Source organism: Bradysia coprophila, assembly GCF_014529535.1.
Source record: "Bradysia coprophila strain Holo2 chromosome IV unlocalized genomic scaffold, BU_Bcop_v1 contig_106, whole genome shotgun sequence".
Classification (NCBI taxonomy): domain Eukaryota; kingdom Metazoa; phylum Arthropoda; class Insecta; order Diptera; family Sciaridae; genus Bradysia; species Bradysia coprophila.
The window spans coordinates 1259400-1284529 of NW_023503372.1; the positions used below are offsets into that span (position 1 = coordinate 1259400).

Below are 25130 nucleotides of genomic sequence, written 5' to 3' on the forward strand. Positions count from 1 at the left end.
TTTTCTACCTTTTTCAGAGGTTACACAACGTTTTTCACAAGAAAGGTTCGAGAAGTTTCAGCGGAGGTGTGAAAAGGACTTCTTGCCTGCGGTATTGTCTGTCATATAAATATTTCTCCTACTGTATATTGGTCGAAGTATCTAGCATAAATATAGCATAAATCCTGCTAAAAGTGGTACTTATCAACTATATTTTAATGGAAGAAGTACTAGATTTAGTCATAATCCCTGGATATTTCTTACTACGTTAATTGCCTATTAAACTATAATTCAATCAATTCCGTACGACAAATGCAGAGAAATTCGCTCACTCAAATTGCAAGCTCACCAAAACCACCACTTAATCTTCATCACTATTATGAAGAAAGCTTTAATTACTCATACCATTCCTGCTGACAATTATGAAAGACGTTTTTCCTTACAATTCTCGTTACTTAATTACAGCATTCACAAATAATAAATAACGCAAATCAAACGTACAACAGCCATCATCACAACGCCATTACCAACAATATCGTTCGTCGTGAAAATTTAACCAAACTGGATTTAGACACAAATATACAACATCACGTCATTACGAGAGTTGGAGATTGTGGTTCATCCATATGTTCCGAATCCAGCCCAGATGACAGTTTTATGGATGATGAAGGTATGTGTAGTGTAATACATAGATAGTGGAGTTGGTGGTTTCATTTTATTTTTCCGTTTCTTTTCGTGGCATGGGTTTTGGTTTAAGTTATTCGGATCAATATAACATATTTTTGCAAATGCCGGCACATATAAGTGTAAGCTGGATACTTAAGATTGTGCAGATAAGATATATATAAGAGCAAGACTTTTGATGGAAGTGGTTACGTATTACTCGTAATTGTTTTTATTTTTGTATTCGAACATTTGTGGTGGCATTTGTGGTGAATCAAAAATAAAATATTTTCACTGCATATGTCGACATCGACTCGGATAAATTATGAAATCGGAACCTAACGGAATTGAAATATTAATCCGATTTTTTCGTTGAACTGATAAATGTATTTGGTGAGTCTATGTATCGTCCAGGTTATAGTGTTACAGTTTCCAAAACTTTTCCTTCCTACCAGAATTACCACCCTTCGATTTAGAGATAGAATTGAAAGAACATCCATGAAGGATATCCGCAATTCAGTGTTGTCAAACAAGTCTTAATTCATTGATAACACAAATTGAGTTCGCGTTTTAGTCACCATAGCACTTGGTTCAGCCAGATTTTTCTAATGCAAAATCTGGCTCTTTTCTCATATGTATAAAATTGCGTCGCTTATACCAACCTTACAAACGTAATTTTGACTACTGCGTCGAGGAGGCCCGTTTTGAACATTCTGTCGTGCTTGGTTCAGTGCTATGCTATCACCAATAAAATGAGCGAATCTGTTACTTCTTTTGATCTATTTAACAAATTGATTGATTGATACAGTAGTAGATGATGAGATTCGCAGACTGCGAAAGGAACAATAAGACAACAATTTTGTGATAAAAGTAGGACAAGTGTAGAGTTTGTATATCCGAGCCGAAGGGGACTCTCAATGAAAAACAGTTACCGTAGAGGGAGTTGCTAAAAAACGTACGAGTAGTTTACGAGTATCACAAGGTTGTTTCCGGATTTATGAATTACGTTTGCGCATGCAACGAATTCTGGTTTTTTGTCAGTCCTGTGCAATAGATCAATTTTGCAGTGGGTAAACTGCTATGTAATGGTTTCCTTTCGCATGTGATGTGGTACTAGATGTGCATAAAAAAACGTATCGTATTTTGTCCAATAAAAATCCATGAAAAGTGAATTTCAGTATTAGTTGGATGTTAATTCCTCAAGCTTTCGTGTCCATAATCACGAATGTTATTCCCACATAAACTGTGAGAAAAATAGATATTGTGGGAGGGTAATTAATTTGGTTATTTCAATTTCAAGAGAAACGCAAACAATTCGCAGAAAATTTGAAAACGTAAAATTTTCCATCTTTATAGCCAAAAATATTTTCGTTCTGTTCACCAATTCCACAATCCACCATTCGAATTATACAACCGAATGCCATGTACTTCGTTCTATATTTTCGTGTACGATTTGCTTAATTCTCGTCTTTATTCCGTTCATTTCCCAATAGACATCCAAATGGAATTATAGTGGAGATACGAAAAAGCATATTTTAATTCGAGAATATTCATTCCATTTGCTGCGAAACAACAAAACATAAATTTGTATTTAGTGTATTCAAAATGGTCATATATTTCCCTCGGTGAATATCAAAAAGCAAAGCGATTTTATCACATAATTACACTACACTTCGCGTTCTTCACTGCGTTGTGATATGAAAGACATTCGAAATGTTCGTATAGCCGTTATTTTGTATTTTGTGGAGTTTGTACACTCTCTGCCGTTGTGAGAATATAATAAACGGAATAATTAAGTTCAATTCATTGACCCAAAATTTGTTGGTTCACTTTTAGGATAGATGTGAGAGGGGAAGCGAGTGTGAGAGAAATTAATTTCATTTCTACCAGAATCTGCGAAAGACGAGACCATTTCAATTAAACTTATTGTCGTAAAATGGCAGAGTATAAAAATGATAAATGACACCACTTCTCTCCTGACATGAGTATACACATCAGACAACAACAATATTCGGAACATCGAGATTGGACGTTAATTAAATTTCCTTTTTAAATTGAATAATGCAACCATGTCATAGTGACATATATACCATAAAATAATTCCTTCACAACCACTATACACCCTGTGCAAACTCATTTCGTTTTAATCAAAGTGCTTTTTAAAGTACAAAAATATATTACACATAATCATGACAGGGGTTTTCCTACTGTGGTATATATAAACGTATAACAACCGCCGAGTTATATATACAAAATGCTAGAGTAGCCGCTTCAATTTAGAAAATTGGTCATGGAAAATATGTAATTGCGGGAAAAATTTTACGTTTCTATGTTACTACAACTTCATAAAACGTAGTATATACACACAAAACAACAACGGGCATCATGTTTTAGCGTGCCAAAGAAATTAATTTCTGGCTATTTATTCAACGCATTATAATGTACAATTTAGTCTTAGGCTTGAGCTTGAGTAATTTTTCATACCGTTTCTTGCTTCTTTTATTTTTTTTTAATGTAAAAGTTATATGGCGATTGAGGTGGAATTCCATGTTACATGTATTTAGGTGAGCTTGGTACAAAAAGAATATTCCGATCAATACTAACGAACTTTGGAATCGAATACTGATGAAGATACTTCTGTGACAAACCTAAATATGTCACGGCTCACCTAAGACTAATGGGAATGATAACAGATGGCGCTGCGAAAGCAACGCCATCTGTCATCATTTCAATTCCCGTGAAGTATCGCCAAAGTCGAATCGCCAAAAAGAAAATATTGGCGTTTCTTCACATTTTGTCATTTCTTCACATTTTGGAGATTTTTCTTGGCGGTTCTTTACACTTTGGCGACTTATTTTGGCGATTCGCCTCTTTTTTAGAATTTTTTAAATCGTCAAAAAAAAATCGACAAAGTGTGAAGAAACGACAAAAAAAATCGCCAAAGTGAGAAGAAACGACAAAAAGAAAAAAGTCAAATAATTGGCGTTTCTTCACACTTTGGCGATTTTTCTTGGCGGTTCGTCACACTTTGGCGATTTTTTTTGGCGATTTAATTTTTTCTTGGCGATTTGACTTTGGCGATACTTCACGGGAATATCATTTCACTGATAAGACTGCATCATTTTCATGAACAAGAACATAGCACTACTCCTACTCTTAGCATCGACTCCCTTATGTCAAACGTCAAAGGCCGCCAATCTATTTTGTGTTTTTACAGTCTTGGTTATCCATTCTTGGTGGGACTAAAAACGTACATGACATGCATGTGTACTTGAATGAAAATTTGGAGGCCTTTAACGTCTGGCATACGAATGTTAATGCTAGGAGCAGTGCTATTGTATACGATTAGTTTCTGCTTAGTATACTTTACGCTGTCGAGGTGCTATGGCCAACAGAAACTTGTACGATTCTTTTCCTTACACAAAGTGTTTCTCAGAAAGCTTACGTAGGCCAATATGCATTATCCATTATTACTGAAACATTTGATTCCATTAGTTTCGTGAAGATGCTATGAGTTACCCTTTCACAGACTGTAAATGTATCACTAATGTTATAATCTTCTTTTTGATCTCAATATTTTCAAAAGTCTAAAACAAATATCTTTTTCTTCATTGATTCTACCGGTCTTGTTGCTATATAAAAACACTTTAGTAATAGTGCAATGCTCAACTTTTCCCTCAATGTAGTTAATAGCTGCAATTGTCGATAACAGATGCGAGTTCATTCAGATGTTCAAGTGACATAGTCACTGAACTTTCGTCCAAATTCATAAATCGAACCAGACACTTTCTCTGTTTTGACCAGAGTGTCGCTTACGACAAGACAATTTTCTGACTTCATTCACAAGCATCTAGTGTCGATTGGGACGCATATCTTATCTGAATTCCCTGCGGGAAAAGTGAAAGGATGGACATCTGACAACATTATAAATATATTTATGTTTATTATACTCCATTCAGGCATCACTATCTCCGGATTAGAATACATTTAAGCGAATGTCCCATTCTTGACAATGCCATTATCGAACCGAAAAAAAACCATTTCCACTACACATTTGGTACATTTCACACACATATGAATATCGTACACTTTTTCCATTCCGGTCGGTATCCATAGTGTTATCTTAAAGAACGACATGTATTGTGCAATGCTTTTAATGGGAGACAAGGATTATAAAGTACACCATATAGCAACACCACATAGGTTGGGTATATATAGGTATTCCGATACAGACAATCTAAAGAATAGAATTTTGGCAACGATATGTGACTGTTGGTGTTGCCCTTTTCACACAGAATGGTTGAAAAGTAACCATTATTCGGCTTTAGCCGTCAGATTTATTTAAATGTTTATAGCCTGACCCCTGTACACAGTTCGTTTTATGTTGTGTTGGACGCGAATATCGAAATCTGTTCAGTAAGTTGAGACTAAACTTTTCACATGCGGCAATTTCATCTCATTTCGACATTAGCAATTATGGAAATAATACCCTATGCTCCCCCGCTGAGTAGGACAAGATGATGAGATGATGATGAATAATAAAAAATTGTCAAAATATTCTTTGAAGTAATAGATTTCGCTTGGATCTGTCAAGATTAAATTGTATTGGTGATATGCTTGCCACCGGTGACTTATTAAACATTCAACTGAAAGTCTATAGTCTATGTACCACGACAAACGTATACGTTTTCTTTGATGCTGTGCTTTCAGTCAGTTAAATATTTCAATTATTCATGAAATTATTAAGAATCTGGCACACATACGAAGGTGCTTTAAATTGAGTGTATGGGGGTTTCGGATTGAATTAATTTTCTTGGAATGGTTCAAAGAATTCCTATGAGTCTGAGTATTTTCCATGTTGTTCCAGAAATTTTCTAAAAATTTACTATCGAATTACAAACGAATTACCACTCTCCGCTCTCGTTCGTTATTAATGCATCATTCAGTTTTCGTACATGGATCAGTTACAGTTTTCTTGCAGAGAACTTCTAATGTTGTTATGTTCCAGCATAGTTAATGCACCACAACAAGCCGGATGGGGTGTTCGGTTAATAAAATTTAAATGTGAGCTTAAGAGTTCTTTGCGTTTATGTGGTTAGCTCGGTTGCAATATTCAATATTAAAAATTCACTCCATTCGCCCGCAATTGAATAATAATTGTCTGTGTAGGATGGTAGAACATTTTGAACGGCGGTAAATATGAAATTTAAATTTTAAATTGAATTGTTCCATAGTCAGAGCGGTTTTACAATGCGAAAAGAGCTTATGGTAGCAGAGAGTTTCAAAGAATAAATTTGCAATAAATTCATTTTTCTATTTTTTCCCATTCTGCAGATGTGCGCTCGGTATCATCATCCTATTGTCCGTCGCTTGCATCGCCTGAACCGGAAGTGAAATATCCCCGTGGTATCATCAATCCGAATTATCCGGGCTTTCAACATCTTGCGCACACACTGGCGGAACATTTTGTCGATCATCAATTTGAACAATCGGACAGTGATGTATCGGAATTCGAAGTTGAACTGAAAACTTCAACCGATTCGGACAATGGCAACAACAACAACAATGATTCGGAATTAGATAAAATCGAAGAAATACTCAAAGGGGTGTTCAAATCGAAAGAATCGCCATCGGTTGAATCCAATGGAAGATTTGATAGTGGCGTGTTCTGTCATAATGATCTGCGTGAAATGAATGACCAGTGTGATGTGATTAACTTTACCAATGACATCCCATCGATGAAGGAAGACGTGCAAGTGAGAACATCCGGCGATCCGAAGCGAATGTATAGAACGCCGGACATACTGATCAAAAGTAATTCGTGTGAAGAGCATATCGATTTTACGACGGAAATAAATGAGAGGCCGGACATTTTAAAGAATGTGTTTGCTAGTGATGCTAGTGATGGTGATCAAATGGTAGCGAATGAAAAATGTGATGAAATCCATGACCAGATTGATAAATGTGAGCAAGGTCAATGGAGTATAACTCCGATCGATATAGTGGGCAATTTCGAACAGGAAGTGGAACGAGAATTCGGATTGATTGTGTCGGGGTACAAGAGTTCGTCGTCGGATGATGAAATGTGTGTTTCTGTGAAAAGTCAAGTGGATGAAATCAGTCGAGACAAAGCCAGCAGCATGCACGAGAAGGTAAGTGACCATCTGACCATTCTCTTTTGGTGAATTCACATTATTAGGTGCGTGCAGACTGTTTATTGAATCATTTGCATTTGAATCATCTGATAATCGTACGGAAAATCTTTACTCCCTTTGAAGTTGACAGCGCCCGGGTATACGGAGGCGAAGAGGGCAATTAGTACCCATGTGAAAGTTTTTGGGTGATAACGCTTCCTATGAAATGAGACAACAATTGAAACAATTTCGTTCGTTGAGGAGTAGCTACGAAAACAGATTTCTAACATGGACTTGAGTTATTTCCGAGAGTCAGAACTAATCATCTGTTATCGGCATCAATGACAAAAGTGAGGAATGATCCCTTGTTAAAAGAGTCCTATATAGCAGGATGAAAGTATAAACGAATGAGATTATAGATTTGGTGTCTAACACTGGGCAATGCTAAACAAAAGGTGTAATAGATTTCGTGATTTATATCGCGAGAAGCTTGCGGTCTCCAAAAGATTAATGATCATCATAGGTTTTCCATAAAGCATGCCTACAACAATTGCATGTAGAGCTTTTTCATCAGGTCGCTACGTCGTACTATAAACCATCATACACACACGGAATTCTGAAAACCGACATATTTTCTGTTTTTGTGTTTTATGCGAGTTCTTGATTTCTCCCTTTAATTATACATGCAAAAATCACAAAACACTGAAAAAACACAAAACTGAAAATGTGTCAGTTTTCAGAATTCCGCGAGTGTAGTTATATCGAAAGTCTTTTTCGAAAGTCAAGCCATGAACTTGATCTATGTTCACCCCGAACACCATTAACCTGTTACCGGCCCATAAAACTCATCAAAACAATCTTCGTTCGCATTGATTCCGATTATTTCCAAAACATTTCAGCTAAATTGCAAATCAAATGCCTTTTTCATGCTGTTTTCATGCGAACTAAATTACAATTTTCTCAATGTACGAAATACGAATTGTCGGGGTCAGTTAATTTATCTCCATTAAAGAGCAATTTCATTATCCTTTTGTGATGGTTACATAAACCAATTAATGTCAAAGCTTTAGCTCCAGCTTTATTATATTTAATTAATGATAACATTTTCCATATGACGGCACCGAATTTCCCGTTTCTATAATATGCTCACATAAATTTCAAATGATTGGATATAATAATTGGTAACATCCATATTGTGTTAGTCTGGTCGCAACTTCCAGGTTTTTGCGACCCCTCTGAAAATTATTACGATTGTTTGATTTTGTAGAGCATAAGGAGAAGAAGAAAGCATTTTCAATACAGATATTTATAGTTTTTGGTCATCTTCTGCTTCAATATAACAATGACATTCTATGCATAATCTTGTACTTCATCATTTTTAGCAAGTAATTTGCTATTTAACCTGTGACAGACGGCAAGCTTATGACCAGTTTTATTATCAGGTCAACTCAGTGCGTTGATCGGGTCTATTATTTCCATCGATCAAAGTATTTTTAATTGTTTGATTTCAAATCTTGTACTTCAATTCTTTTAGCATCTATTTTATTATATAACTGGGTAATATACCTGGAGCTTGTCATTATTTTTGGCATCGTTATCGGTAACAGATGAAAAGCTGTATGTGACAGATTTTTGTATAATTCTACCATATTTCTAGTACATTTTGTCAAAAAATTACTGATGTCAATAATCTCCGTTTATTGTGAACCAACTTCACTGCTATCACATTTTGTTGATATTACTACCAGTTACCGTAACCACGTTTCGTGTGAGTTAATTATCCAAAACTTGCACGCATGACAAGCAGACAAGCTTAACCATCTGAAAAATCACCAGCATTATTATTGAATCTATTACTTCTTTTGATCAAAGTTTTTCCAAGGCTGTATACTTTGGGGAGGTCACGCAGATACAGATACGCGGGTGACACACCACACTTGATGATAAAATGGCCGATTTCATACAAAAATTCACCTACTGTGATGATTCTCATCGCCGTGATGATGTGGTGAATTTTTTTTGTCCCCATAGTTTACAGCCTTGAGTTTTTCGGCAGACCGGAACCATATCTATTATTTCAATTGTTTTTAAATACATTGAACTATAAATCATAGCTGCAATACTACAGCTCATCGCTTATTTTCGTCGTCTCTATGTTGATACCATATGACATTTGAATTTGACATTTGAAGAAATGATTTTCTGTCGTAGGACCCTCATACGGTACGAAAACTTCTATTTTTACCGAGCGAGACCTGACTACATATTGTTGAAATGTATAACGAAATGAAGGAACAATATCAGATGAAAGCTGATTCTGAAAATTGCATTCAATTCGTCGGTTAAAACATTATTGGGATTTAAATGGATCAACCGTTTGATATAATGCAGTAGCAGATTTTCCATTTTATAAATTAGTTTCCACAGAACATCGACTGACCTCTTTAACATTTTGTCTAGTGTTTTTCAAGTGTCTCGATATTGATTTACTATCCGGATCGAATTGGAATTACTCCCTTAATATATGCGGTACAAACAGATTGGTACGTTCTTCACCAGACGACCCGACCGACGCCCACTTCAATAAATTAATAGTTAACAGACAGATATAAGTAATATCCGCGCACCAGAGAATATTTTTCCATTCTGACATAAACCTACACTCGACAACTAAAATCTTACGTTCTCATGCGTAATGAACTAATCGGAAAAATGTTGTACTACTTTCCGAATGCTGAATAAGACAGAGCCGATTTTGTTTGAATGGAATATATGTTACGCGGAGAATATTCTATTTTCGATGATATGCATCATACGCGAGAGCAATAAACGTTTTATTCGATGTATGGTTCGTTTAGTTTTGATTATATTACTGAATGTTTCCATGGACATTTTCGTTGATGGATACGACATCCATGGAGTATTTTTTCGCCGGGACATATCGTTTGGGAGAATTAATACTAAATGATAGTCACAATGGAGGGCCCACTGCGGCTGCATCATCTGTTATCGATAACGACGACTAAAATAAGGAGTGATCTCTGACTGATGAGGTCTTATATAGAAAAATGTATGTCGAAACAAATGAAGTAAAAGATTTTGCATTAGTCTACTCAAAATAGTTTGATCAAAGAAAGTAGCAGATTCAAAAATCATTTTAAAGAAGATGTTGCCTTCTAGTAAAGAGTATCAATGAAATGGCGAAATATATTTTTCCTAACTAATGTTGAAATATCGCAACTTCGTCGCTTATTTCCCACGTAGTTTAGGAAAAACGTTGTTCGATTTTTTAGCGAATTCGATTCCGGCTCGAGCTGGCAACCTCTCATTTGCTAAAAAACATGCGTTAGGACAATGACTATAATGAATGTCATGCGGAGCGTAAATTTTCAATTATGTCTCGAGTGGACGAGTTTCACATCGTGCCGTGTGCTGAAGATTTTATTGTTGAAAAGAGGGTCGGAAGAACCACAGAACCAATTCTTTCACTCTGTTTTTTCCCTTCAAATTTTTTCTCCTCATCTAACCTCATTCCCATGCATACTAACTAAGCTTCTAATCCATAACTGAAACGAATACCCAAAGTAAAAATTTTTTTAATTTTATTTTATCTAAACAAACAGATGACTGATGCCGTTCTCTCGAATGCCAAAGAAACAATTAATACAACCATCGGCGAGTGCGCACACGACCAATTAAAATTAAATTCAGAAAATTGTAGTGCAAAAGATGTTGCTGACGCACATCCACATGAGAAAATATCGTGCGCTGAACGGCAACGCATTGTGATCAAATCGTCAACACATTCCATTCCAACCGCAATTGTTAAGCCCAAATATCAACGGACATCGTACGACGATCGACAATTGCCAGCGGTGGTTAGCATTGACCGTGAAAAGCCGTGGTACGACAATTGCAATGTGAACAATAATGTGACTTTGACACCGAACCGGAAAATCCAACAATTGCCGCATTTCGAACGTAAGCATAAAAAGCATCGAACCGGTCATCGAACGAACGGTGGTTTGGTTAGTGATAAGGAGAAATTCAATTCGATAATGTTATGCGAAAAGGACATGGATAGTGCCAGTGTGGCCGTGGTGCCGCCACGTAAAAAGGACAAAATTGAACAAGTTGATGTGTATGGAAACGGTGATAAGGGGATCAAATGTTCGACAATGCAAAAGAACCATTCTAATATGAGCAATAACAATAATAGCATCAATTGTTCGAATAATAACAATAATAATGTTGTGTATCGGAAGGGTAACACGGATGGTGTGGTCAAGGATAATAGTGCTAAAGAATCCCTAGGTGAGTGTGGTTTTTATTACATTCGATATTTTTATGCGATTTCATTTCTGACGATATTTCAACTTTTTATTTAAAAATCTTTTTTCTTGGGTCGTTGATGGTTCTGTATTCGTTTGGGTTGAGCAAGGGAACACTTTGCTTTATTTTTTATTCCTTTTGAAAAATGAAACCCTAATGCCGAAACTTTTTTTTTTGTTGTTAATATTTCGTTTATTTTTCCTCCAATATCTATGAACCCGTGCAGCAAGCTTTGATGTATACAATATTGAAACAGCGCTACCAGTTATTGATTTGGAAGCTATTGAAAATCATTTGAAAGCAGCTAAAGAAGAGGAGCGAAGGGTGAGTGGTTTTTTTCTTTTTAATATTTGGTTATTTCAACGAGTTTGTTCGCCCAATATTTTTATATTCGTTCACACACTCCGTTCGGTTGTATCGTTTTTTATCTAAAGGAGACACATTATATTTGCATCAACGGTGCGGTGGTTATATAAATATTGATCTATATCAATAGCGATTTATTACATGAAAGAGATATTACATTTACCGTAGCACTGCTCCTAGCATTAACACTAGTACGCGTGTACACTTTCATGTGTTGTAAGTTTTAGCTCACACATGAAGAAAACATGATAGTCCAGGAGATTGTGTGTTTTCATTCAGTTTAAGAGCGCTCACCCCCTGGTAATTTTCTAGCCTACATTTGTGCGCAAAGATTTTGTTTTTTTTTTGATGATTTCTCTGAACCAATTTTTTTTTTTGAAAAAGTAAAACCAATAAAGCATGCAAAAATGTAGTACTTTTAAGGGAAAAATTGGTTTGTGCTTAACCCATTTGTAGAAACCTTTACAAAACACATAAATTTACACATTTGCAAAGGTTTCTCAAAGTGGAATAAGTTATCATCCACAAACCATTTTTTCTCTTAAAAGTAACACATTTTTGCATGCTTTAAAGGTTTTACTTTTTCAAAAAAAGATTTTGCTTCAGAGAAATCATCAAAAAACGAATATTTTTGCGCACAAATGTAGGCTAGAAAATTGTCAAGGGGTGAGCACTCTTAAGATTGTTCAAACCCGTCCGGAAAAGTAATTTGGAAGTATCTTGGAAGTCTGCCTCGATGCCGACATTTTTTTGGTGGGGTTGAACTGGGGTCGTGGTTAGTGTTTTACGAAAAAGTCTCCCGGAAAATTTATCAACTTCTATCTCATTTTTGCCGGCCATTTCCAGATCACTCTTCATAGATGAGTCGTTATTAGAAACCTACACTAACGGACTAGGTTAAGTACTAGCTTTCCACCAAAGCGATCCGAGTTCAATTTCCGTGTCAGACAAATTCACATGGAATTTTTATAGCGATTATATCGCATTGGTAAAGTCCTTAGGTTCACTCGAGCTTCATAATTTGGATAGTTGCGGTGTGTTTGGTGGCTGCAACAATGTACACACTGAATGACTCGTATGACGTAACCCAATTATGAATTTGTGTTCGTTATGTCTAGCCTACCTTTATGCGAAATAGCACCTAACTTTCTTCAGAGAGTATTCGAGGTGTGGTTCGAAAGTCACGGTAAACCAGACTACACTTGTTATTGGTCGTAAAAGGCTGTTAGTAAGCGCTAAACCAATCAAATTAAAGTAATTCATACCCCGAAAGAACATGCAATTACCTTTCTAATGACACCCCACACGACCATTATACGTTTCGTGTACCTCTAGAAACTTGCACTTCTGTAAGAAAAGTGTAAGCTTTCAGTCATTTTTCGGTTGTAAACTACAACTGCCATATCTCAGTTTGGATGAATTTTAAATCTAATAAGATTTGCCCCGAAAGTACATTATCTTTGCAATGACACCCCACACGGCCCTTTACGGCTCGTGTAACTGGAGAAATTTTTGTTTGCTTTAAATACTTCTTTTCTCTTCAATACAGTTTCTGTGACTCTTCAATTCCTTAAAATTAGATCTTAACCTGATATGACACTCCTGCGTCATCATGGACTTCTGTCTACCCTGGAATATTGAACTGTAAGAAATTTAACTCGTATTATCTATACTCTTCTACGGTCCGTGAAAAGCCTTTTCATGTATGCAGTTACAGTAAAAACGGTGAAGAACTAGTGCCAGCATCGCTTCAATAATTTGAAATTTAGTACACTACGGTTTGACCATGAACGAGGTAGGTCGCTATTGGCTCGCTAATTTATTTTCCATTAGCGAAATTGGATAGCGACTCCAATATCTTTTGATTTTAGCGTTGTATGGTAATGTTTGAAAGTTTGTGTAACCATATACGAAACATTACTTCGATGATATCAGGTTCACTCTCATCATATAGTACCGCACTACGTGTCTTCTTATTTATATTTCAATCGGTCACACTCGAGAATGACGTAATACCCGAATTGTGTACAGAAAATTTGAGATTGAAAACATTTTCTGTCAGGACAGAGTAACTTAACAGAGTAATACCAGCTGCAGATTTATGATGGTACTCACACATAGTACAACGTTTCCGTAAAAATTTCAATTTTTTAAATTGACTGGTTCAGACGCGTTCTGGCATATAAATATTGATGATGTGTTTACTTGAAAAGTACAGAGGTATAAGCCGTCAGGACTGGTGCTATTGACATTGTTATTGATATATCGGAAGGAAATATTACCAATTTTTTAACCTATCCGATTAATGTTTTATAACAATCATATCTTCACATATCGAATCTATTACTTCATTTTCAAGGTGTTGATTATAAAAACTCGTACTTCATTTGTTTCAACATACATTTTACTGTAATTATAAGACGATATTAGCTCATCGCTTATTTTTTGTCGTCGCTGTCGATAACAGATGACAGACATTATTGAATCTGGACGGTCGGATTTACCGTACGGATTAAACGCATGTAGCGTAGCATGCAATAAAACCCATAACATATCATCTCGGGATAACAATGAAAAGTCTCGTTTTATTGTGTTTAATGACCTCGGCATCGCCTCGGATCAACAAAATTCACATGAAAACTCTTCGTTTCACATCTTTATCGCCAGCTTTGTAAGACTATTTCATTGAATGATAGAACATCAAAAATTCAATAGAAAAGCACTGTAATGTCACCAAGCCAACTTCAACGTTTGAAATATCCCTTTTTTAAGTCAAACCCAGGTGGTCTGTCGTTTCAAATACCATAGAGCTATACTGGAGAAGAGCCATCCGAAAAGTTTTTACTGGAAGTGGTAAATAGTGTAGAGAAGATGATATGCTGACGATGGTAAAGTCGACATCCAAAAATTGAATGGGCAACCAGACATGTTTAAAAAGGACCGCGTCACCATTCCATCTATCCATTGTAAGTCAGCGTTAAATTCGGTTTTTTCGATATTTTTATCGAGAGTTTTACATGTTCATCATATCTTCAAGCAGAGAATGACTTCAATTATAAAACAAACGAAGAAAAAATGAGAAAAAAAACCTCGAAAAGGAACAAAAAATGTGAAAAGTTTTTCTAAAAAATGGTAAATTTTCATAATGAATTTTACTTGAAAAGCAAAAAAGTTTTTTTTATTATAAATATGACCGCCACTTATCACACAAGGTAACCCAAATAACAATTGTTTTCATTTTCATGAAAAGAATTCTTTGGAATGGTTTCAAAAGTATGTTTACCTTTAACAAGAGCGAGCTTTTTGAACAATTTCTTTTTCGTAGTCAGACATTATCAAGCATTGTGTGCTTCGTGTTTATATCGAATGTTTCAATGTAAATTAAAATTGTAAACAACCAATTTGATACCGGTTTTCTTCGCTGTTATCTGTACACGTTTATTACTGATTTGATAACGCAGTGTGTATCATTATGTTTGTGGCACATTAATTAAATACAACCAGAAATGTATGCGAGTTGTTGACCGATAAATACCCGCAAAGATTTTTTTCGTTTGAATAGAACATTGTGTGGAAATGAAAAATATTAACATACCGCTATTCATCTGTTATCGATAACGACGATCAAAATAATGATAAACTCTGGGTAGTATGGTCCTTTTAATAGTAAAATGAGCGTTAAAAAAATTGAAGTACAAGATTTGAAATCAACCGATTAAAAATACTTTGATCGATGGAAGTAATAGACTTGATAATAATACTGGTCTGTTAAAGGTTAAGCGAATTTCTTTGCAATCTTTCGCTGTTGTTTATCGTATATTGCCATATGAAACCTACAATCAAAACATATCACAGTGCAAAACCAAAAGCATTCAGACTGATATTTTGCGTCCACATTTCAACCAACTAACAAGTCATCCCAGTTTATTGACGGCTTCTTCATTTTTTAAACTACATCGTCAACAACACTAGCAGTCACTCTTAAGTACGGTTTCCACTCAACAAAAAGTCCTCCGTGAGAGAGCGAGCTGACAAAGAAACAAAACAAAAATTTAAAAAATCCAATTTTGTCTCCACATTGAGTCCTTTTTGCAAGTGGAAATCAAGCATTATAAGGCTTGATTTCCACTTACAAAAAACTACTTCGTGTTGCCTCCGTTTAGCTAGACCACGCCTCTTTTCTATTGTCTAAAGTGTAAACGGATAGAAAACGGAATGCTTGTTTCGCAAGTGGAAATCAAGAATAATTGTAAAATGATTTCGAGCATATCAACGTCGACGCATTAATCGTTCATATGGTGAATAGAGTTTGCGAAATTTTCCCCTTAATTACGCTACTGCACACATTTATCTATAATTCCAATGCGGCTTATTTTAACTTATACGCTCGGGAACCTTACCCGCGGCTTAGTCTCGCTAATCACCTTACAACTGTGATAAGAATTTTTGTTTCTTTTTGTTTGGTTTTCCCCCCTGTGCCAGTGCCAATTCAATATCATGTTCGTTCGCATTAAAATATTTATACGAGTTCTTATAAAGCGCTTATTCCGTTGATGGTTATAAATAAATTCGGTGGAACATCCCATTTATCCATTCAATAATATTTGCCATAAAGTCTTCAGACACATTTTAAATTTGAATTAAGTACTTTGCTGTACGTCATTTCGTTACAACAACAAAAAAATGATGGTTGAAACCATAATCGGTGAGGATGATCCATTTTATGAGAAATTACGACAAACAACAACAACAGCTACGGCAACAAATTTGCAACCGACTGAATTACAGGTTCGTTTTGTGTCCTTGATTGAAGTTTTAATTAAACATTTTCATGAATGCGAATCAAGTGCGAAATTTGGTGGGCGTAATATTTGCATCAGTAATTTTAATCGGACGGGATATTTGTCTGTTACCGATGACGACAACAAATGCAAACGATCTGACAAATGTTTATGTAGCAAACGTTGTGTTAAAACTAATGAAGTAGAAGATTTTACATCAATTTCTTGAAACTTGTTAGATCAAAATAGGTAAGATCCGATAGAAATTCTCCTGCTATAGCTCTGCAGTCTGATGCGAGTTTAAAAAAAAAACAGCCGAATAGTTCAGCCTTTCATAGATGACAAGCATGTCAGCAGTTTTACTATCGGATCTATTACTTCATTTGATATTTTCAAGCGATTGATGTAAAACCTTATACTTAGAAATTTATTTGGAGGTATTCCTCGACTCCATTAGCACTTTCCGGTGTGCCTAAAGTTGACAAGTCACAATAACCGGCAACGTGATAAAAGCGGGGCAGTAAGAGTTAGTAACAGGTTAGCAATAAATAACCCTCTTTCAATTCGATCGGAATAATTACAAAGTCATCTACAGAAATTTTCAGAACATTGAATATAAATCAAACATTGATTAGCGACTTTTATCATCATGAGGGGGATTATTTACTAATTTTGCATTACCATAGTCACCATTTCATTTCGCAATATGACATGAAACTTCGTTAAACTATGACGTAAAATTGAATTTATTGGAAAACTTTTATTTGGGGGAAGTTGCAAAAGATGATTTGTATTGTATCTAATGTCACCTAATTTTCTACATCAATAAATTCAAGTTTTCTGGATTGTTTTACAGACAACAGTAGCTTGTGTTCGTTTTCGTTTTTAATGTAATTAAGAGGATCAGACAAAAAGGGCATAGAAAATCTTCCTCATACCAAAGCAACAATAGATTCCAATTTAAAATATTTCTGGGAAGACTGGTCAGGTCATTAAAAAATGTGTGTCTCAGACATCATTCAATTGATGATAAAAGCTTTGTGATTGACTTACAGTGTTACAGTTTTCTCTGAATTCCCATAATTTAACTTATCTGTAAAACTGTTCAGCAAGACGCAACAATGTCATCTGTTTATCAACTACAATGACAAGAATAAGCGCTTTTAGGTCTGGATATCGATGTCCTATGCAGCAGAATGTACGTTAAAACAAATGAAGTAGCAGATCGTGTATCGATATGTTCAGAATATTTAGATGAAGAGAAGTAATGACCCCAATAATTTTATATTTTCACCGCCTCCGAAAGGTTGGCCTCACACTTACAAAAAAGTCTTGATCCTCATGGTCCTTTTTAGCCTTGCGCATGTATTGTGAATAATGTGTCCAAGGAGTGAAGGTTACGAAGAAATCGAATTGGGTGCCTAATAGGCCTGTTCAAATTTGAAAAATTATTTTAGATTCTATCGGCATGCTATCAGAGAGTTAAAATGGTTCAAAAAAAGAGACCCGTATTTTTTTATATAATTTTTTGAAGCGTTTTTGTTCTGGGGAGGTTCGTTCGAAGGAAAATTCTGAGTTTGGCTAGTTTTTAGACAGTTTTCGGCACTAAACTCAACCAAAACCTCAAACATAAACGCGCTAACTCAATTGTTGTCAAAGGAAATGCAAAATAGGAGTCTCGTTTTGAATATGAGCAAATTTAGTCAAGTGGTTGGAGAGAACGAGCCCGAGAAGCGCTTGCAATCGATGCCAACGTGAAAGGGTAATCTAGTTTTTAAGGGTTAAGCACATCATTAACATCAGTGACCTGGGCGTCAAAAGATGCGTCTTTAAACACACTTTCAGGGGAGTAAAATCGTGGAAGCGGTCCTGAGCACGCTCAAAAAGAACACTTTTCGGTCACTTACCCAGCATTCAACACGGGAAAAATAAGTGTGTACATATAAGCTCCGAATCACATGAGTTAGTTGATGAAAATTAACCATCGCTGTGCATGCGAGCTCGCCAAATAAGACCCACTCTTTTGACTATCACAACCGAACCACGAGACCGATTTTTAAAAACTTTTTCCCCTGAAAGTGTGTTTAAAGACGCATCTTTTGACGCCCAAGTCACTGATGTTAATGATGTGCTTAACCCTTAAAAACTAGATTACCCTTTCACGTTGGCTAAAATTGCAAACGCTTCTCAGGCTCGTTCTCTCAAACCACTTGACTAAATTCGCTCATATTCAAAACGAGACTCTAATTTTGCATATCCTTTGACAACAATTGAGTTAGCGCACTATGTTTGAGGTTTTGGTTGAGTTTAGTGACGAAAACTGTCTAAAAATCAACCAAACTTGGGATTTTCCTTCGAACGGACCTCCCCAGAACAAAAACGCTTCAAAAAATTATATTAAAAATACGGGTCTCTTTTTTTGAACCATTTTAACTCTCTGATAGCATGCCGATAGAATCTAAAATAATTTTTCAAATTTGAACAGGCCTAGTGCCTAAGGATGATGGCTCAGTCACAAAGTGATTAGATTTAAAACCAGGTAGCAATGTTTGCATCACATATCGAACCTGGAACCTCTTGGGTATAGATCCATTGCCCCACCGATTAGGGTGTAGCGTTTTGACGAAAGTATTTTGTTTTTTAAGGCCTGCAGGTAGCTTCGATGCAGAATGGTCCCCTGAACACGATAATAACAAAAAAAAAATGAAGTTCGAAGCTCCCATACGCACTTCTGAAAACCGACTTTTCGGTCCAGTTCTTCCGGCTGTGTTAAAAAAATTTGTTAAATGTATAGGATAATTACTCGTATAGACCGTGGCTTCAATTTGGCATACTTAAAAATTTTAAAAATTTTGACTCACCGATGAAAAATTACAAAAAGTGCTCCCGACCATGACTTTTTGAGAATTTAAAGCTTTCTGAAATCTGTGCAGATTCGTTGACCTTCTTTTGTGTAAAAAATCGTACGAGAAAAACCACATTTCTTTAATTTTTCACAGAATTTATGCAGCCTACCCCAGGGCCTATTTTTTAGAAAACGATTTCTAAAATTTTCTAAAAATTCTAGAATTTTCTAAAATTTTCTAAAATTTTCTAAAATTTTCTAAAAATTCTAGAAATTTCTAGAATTTTCTAAAGATTTCTAAAAATTCTATAAATTTCTAAATTTTTCTAAAATTTTCATTGACAGCAAATTAGTACTAACTCATGTTGCAAACACTTCTTTCGAAGCCCTCAGCATGTAAAATCCATTACATAACTCGGTATAAAAATGAAAAGTCTCGTTTTCGTGTGTTTATTGACCTCGGCTTCGCCTCGGATGAAAAAAATTCACACGAAAACTCTACTTTTTATCCCTAGTTATGTAATATATATTACTGCCATTTGAGGGGAACATCGAGGCTTACTGAGATTTCCCCTTAAATGTCAGTAAGATGTTTTATCGTGTAAGCGAAAACGAGACAAAAAAAATAGGGGAATGACATGTTTGACACATCACAGAAGAATAATTTTCGTTTACACATCCTAGTTGAATAATTTTGAGGGAAAACAAAGCGCGTACACGATAATAGTACATTACTATACCAGTGAAGTAATTTGATATCTCGTATCCAGATGAGTAAAAGTATCCGAGTGCTTCAGCCCGAGGTACGTTTACTCATCGTGATACGAGATATCAAATTATTTCACGTGTAAAGTATGACGTTTTACTTTACGAGCGAGGAAAAGGGTCTTCACTAGTGAGGGAATGGCCATATTACCTCACTAGTAAAGTAAAATACTATTATATGCTTTTGTTTTCTCTAGGGTCGAAAGTAAGTGGCTTATTAAAACAAGAAATTTGGTAAGTGCCTTCAAAAGCATGTAAAATCCATTACATAACCCGGGATAAAAGTTATCCCTTGTTTTGTAAATAACTATTTTTTGTTTTCACGTTAAAAATTTAATTATACAGTCAGAAACAGTCTGTATACGGCTTTATCACTATCACGCGTGTGCGTAGCTTCAATCGTGTAAACAAGTATTAACAGTTTCGATTGTATGTGTAAATCAGCTGAAAAAAAGCTGAAGCAAATTCATGCTGAAATTTCTCTGTCTTTGACTGTATTATTAATAATTTTCTTTTTCGCTGTTTGGCATCGGAAAAACTTCATTGTACCACTCCTGCTTTTCGACTTGGCTGCCTGAATGGGGACATCTCTCCTTTTCCCAATTCAAATTCTCAACATCGAGTAATGACCGTTATTCACTCACTACGATTTTTTCTTCCACTGATTTTATTAAGGTAAATATTGGAGATTTGACCTAATTTAACAAATCTCCACTTTGAACTTCAATTTCTCTGCGATTTTGGAACTATCTTATTATCAAGAAACCACTTTTATTTTAAAGATTTATCTTTTGTTTACTTAATTAACGATTTCGTCTAACAAAGTTAATTAGTTATTAAAAATACAGAGGTGTCCCATGTGAATCGTAAGTGGTCCAAATTTCATGTAAATTCAATGAATCGAGATTTATCCCATGTTTAAAAATATCATAGGACTATCATGGTTTATGGTATCGTGAGTTGACTGTTGATTTTTTCTTCATACATACGGTCAACTCAATATTCATTTTTGGGTAGGTATTCTCCATTATTTATATTTCATGTTGTTGTTGCACACTGCACAGAAGGATAAGAAACATTTTCAGTAAAATTTATTTCATTTAGTAAAATGTTTTTCAACGATTTCCGTCACTCAATTTCAATTTAAGTTTAGTGCTGTCGGGTGAAGCAACTGAAAATAGGCAGACCTATACTGTCCTGTGACCACCATCACACTCGTAATTCGAAACAGCAACTTCGCTTCAAGTCAAATCACTAAACGTGAGCCTTGTTGGGTAAGGGAAAAGCATACAAGCTCTGTCAGATTCGAAGTTTTTGCCTGCTCCAATTTTAGTTATTTTAGTTTGTAGGCATTTCACTAGCTAGAAGCGACATGAAAGTAAAATTAAAGACCGTGGCCGTCGTACCATTGCGTAGCATCCTTTCTATCTATTCTGTTCAAGAATATAAAAGTGATTCTTAAGAATATTTCTTATCAATATTTAAGAACAAGTCGGCCAAATTACAATAAAAATAAAATGCAAAATATAACCCACGTTATCAACCATTTGTTTTCAGACGTTTTCTCGAAATTTTCTTTAATTTTCTACATCTTTTCTAAAATTTCTAGAATTATCTACATTTTTCTAAAAATTCTAGAATTTTCTAAAATTTTCTAGAACTTTCTAAAATTTTCTAAAATTTTCTAGAATTTTCTAAAAATTCTAAAATTTTCTACAATTTTCTAAAAATTCTAGAAATTCTTTAAAATATTCTAAAAAATAGGCCCTGCCTACCCGCAGGCGTTAAAAAACAAAATAATTTCCTACTACACTACTACACCCTACTACTGATTGAGCTATGTTGACCCTTCAGTGCATGGGGTCGAATATGAACGTGACCGCAAAAGTAAAAAAATAAATAATTGATTGAGGTGGCTGAGACTGAAAATTGATTTTAATTTGGAAAATTATTTTCTACATTTCCTATAAAAGCTATTGTGTTGCATACATACCCCCATATGTCCTCCACATCATTACGTAACGTAATGCCAGATCAATCGGACATACAGTATGTCCTCCATATCGGAAGTAACATAACAAATGATTGTGGTAAATTTTCTTCAGTCATAACGTCACCAACATACCACTCACAGAGGATAAAAGAGGTAAAAAAAAGACATTTCTGACCATTCAACAGAAAAATTGTCTGCTTCAAGGGTTAGTATCCGGTATAACCAATATGTTCCCAACGTTGCTTTTTCTGCTATAGAAAGAGTTAAATGTACCGAATTCAATTCTTTTTCATTTGCACATTATAGATAGATGTATGTGCACACACAAGCTAATAACAATGAAACGACACAAATGCCACGGTTGGGTAATCATCCATTGAATGTTTTTTCTACGATTTTTTTTTCTCGCTATATTTAATCATTCATCAATTAGTTGGATACGAGACTTTTTAACGTTGATTTTGCAAACATTAAATTGGAAATTTCGAGCGAATTTTAGCATTCAATTCTGTGTACATAAATCGGATAATCGATTGTTTTAGTGACTGTCGAAATACCACCACCCCACCCGGTATTTACAATCGAAATAGTCAGTTTTATGAATGATTATCGGGAATAAACTATCGGCTATCAGAGTTCATAATTTGTCCATTTTAGGCGTTGCAATAATTAATTCTGAAATTTATTGTTAAAGTGGACGAAAATTTGATGATATCAACCTGTTCTAATGAACCGAATGAACCGTTTAATGTGTTTAATGTTACCGTTTTGAGTATAATTCAATTAAAACTCTTCATAAAATCTAATTGCCGTTTTACGAGCACTTCATCGAAGCACTGATTTTGCAGCAATATTTTCACAAAATAAAAAATCTATCGGACAGCTCTAATGGAAATTGCTTGATCGTTGCGCGACTTTCAATGAGAAATCATGGCTTTAATAAAAATTATTTTGTACTTTTTTGCAACAATTTTAGTCGAATTCATTCGATCGTGTAGTTAAGAAGCCGTGGAATTGGATTTGGAATTGTTATTTTCGAATTAGTGTGCTACACAGTTGACTGTATCGATCAAAACGTATCTATAAATTCTCTCGAAATATCTTTAAATCGGTTCCGGGATCTAGAACATTAACAAAATTGATACCCACAATGACCATCACCATGGACTCGATGAACTCGCTGTCAAATTTGTCGGGATTTCCGAAAAGACATTACAAAAAAGACTCAAGATTCGTGAACGATTTGTATACGCTGACTTATGACGACCATGAAAGTTTGGATACGGTTCAATTGTTCAGTGTTTTTAATTGTGAAAATGTGAGTACCAATTGCTCTAATTACTTTGGTTTGTTGGTTTTTTTACACTGACTGTGATTTAGTGAAAGTTTAGCCAAAATGTCCATGAGAGGCAGTGTCATGATTTTGCTGATCGACCTGGAATTCTGCTATATTTATTCCTTCTGATCAATACTGAATAGGTACTACCTCAGAAAACTTACTGTTATTTCCACTTGTAACAGTAGTTTACGTTCTTTGATTGGAAATTTAATGTTTTTACTATATGGGAGGTTTGTTGTAGCCCGAGCCGAAGGTAAGGGTTATGAGCCACTAGTCTTAGTCAAATCCAAGGTCAATAAACAAAACCCAACTTTCGGGAGAAATTCCTGTGATGCCAATGCATATGTTCACAACATGTGTATCGATATATAAATAATACAAAATTCAACACAAACTCACCTCAAACTAGGGTTCCGTGTATTCTTGTGGGTTGGCATCACATTCAGTGTTTAAATACTTTTAAAAAATAGTCTATTAGCGGACGCCTGAGTTTCTATGGTGAGCGAATAAAACTTGCGCGAATAAGACTTGCTGGAGACGAAAGAGCGTGAAAAACTATGGAACAAATCCGTTATTGGCGGAGAAAAAATTTTGATAGCGGAGATCGCCGTAGAATATGGGTTTGAAAATGCAGACCTCCGCCAATTGCAATAGTTTTGTATGACCAGTTACATTAGATCTCATTTTTAACACTTTGTGGCAATAGAGTCTAATGCCTGAAACTACGATTTTTTCTTGAAACTAGAGTATTCAGTCTGAAAAATTGTAACGCAACAGACCGTTATTGGCAGTATCTGCCCTTATTACAAAGTCTTGTACTTAATTGGTTTTGCCATACGTGTTTGTCATATAAGAACATAATAGCCTCAAAGACCAGTTGGATATTTTTATCGTCTTTGTCGCAGGGCGAGAATTTTAATCTAGAAAAATTCAGAATATTTTCGGGGTTTTCAGAATTTTTCAGAGTAAAATTTCTAAAAAATGGACCCCACGTTGTCAAATGACATAGAAGTAAAATTAGCAAAAATGTCCAGATAACCGGATTCCGGAATTGACTTTATTTTGTAAGCAAGACTAAAACACTACCAAATGTACACTATAATTTGGCTGTTAAGCCACGATAGGAACCATAGGAAGGTGTGGTCAATTTGACGAGTGACCTTTAATTCATATTCATACGTAGCCTTAGATTTTGGGAATGCTTTTACAAATAACAAATGTTTACAAAGTGGCTTTGAAAACCGTATTTGCGGCGAATTCACTCTCACTTGAAATTCATTGTGTTTATTCTGTAAAGTCAACTGCTCCTAACTAAGTCCCTAATTCGACCTCGGAAAATGAACTGCCAGGGTATTTTCTATGATTTGGTTAAACCCTCCGATAAAAACGAACATATCGATAAATTAAGTTGTATGCTTCTCGAGCACGACATGTATATATATATAGGTGATAGTTTATGTAAAGAATCACAGAAACAGCAATGAGAATACAATGCTCAAACGTTGTGTATCGAAACGTTATCTTATATCCGCGTCGCTGCGAAAGCATGTTACATTTATGCAAATTTCTTATTTCTATGTCTTTTTCCACTCTCTTTCTCAAAATTGCGCACATGGACACAGCCACACGGTTATTGGTTACTGTGAGAAGCAGATGGCTAGACGGTACACTCAAATAAAATTCAAATTGAAAATACTTACGTATTCGATGAGTACTCAACCACTTTATGGATTCCAATACACATAAAAGACATTTCGTTGCACACACTTTTCTTATTGTATTTTAAGACCTTAAGTCAGGGACTATTTTCGAAGGATAAATGGAATTGAATTCGATAGGTTTTTGGGGTTGTTTGACGGGGAACAGTTTTGTTTCTTGTATGATGATGACGAATTTGTATGTGTCAAGCAGAATTGAATTCAGTTGTCTTGAG

At 35.3% G+C, this 25130-nt stretch overlaps 1 protein-coding gene across 2 annotated transcripts in view; it reads left to right on the forward strand.

The window, feature by feature from the left end:
* LOC119070788 (schwannomin-interacting protein 1 homolog) overlaps positions 1 to 25130 on the forward strand; it is an 89269-nt gene that overhangs the window by 60818 nt on the left and 3321 nt on the right. For both annotated transcript variants that reach the window (XM_037175267.1, XM_037175266.1), the window contains exons 3-6: positions 445 to 649; positions 5977 to 6794; positions 10400 to 11090; positions 11335 to 11432. In XM_037175267.1, coding sequence (XP_037031162.1) covers positions 445 to 649; positions 5977 to 6794; positions 10400 to 11090; positions 11335 to 11432 — 1812 coding nt within the window. The remainder of the gene's footprint in view (positions 1 to 444; positions 650 to 5976; positions 6795 to 10399; positions 11091 to 11334; positions 11433 to 25130) is intronic.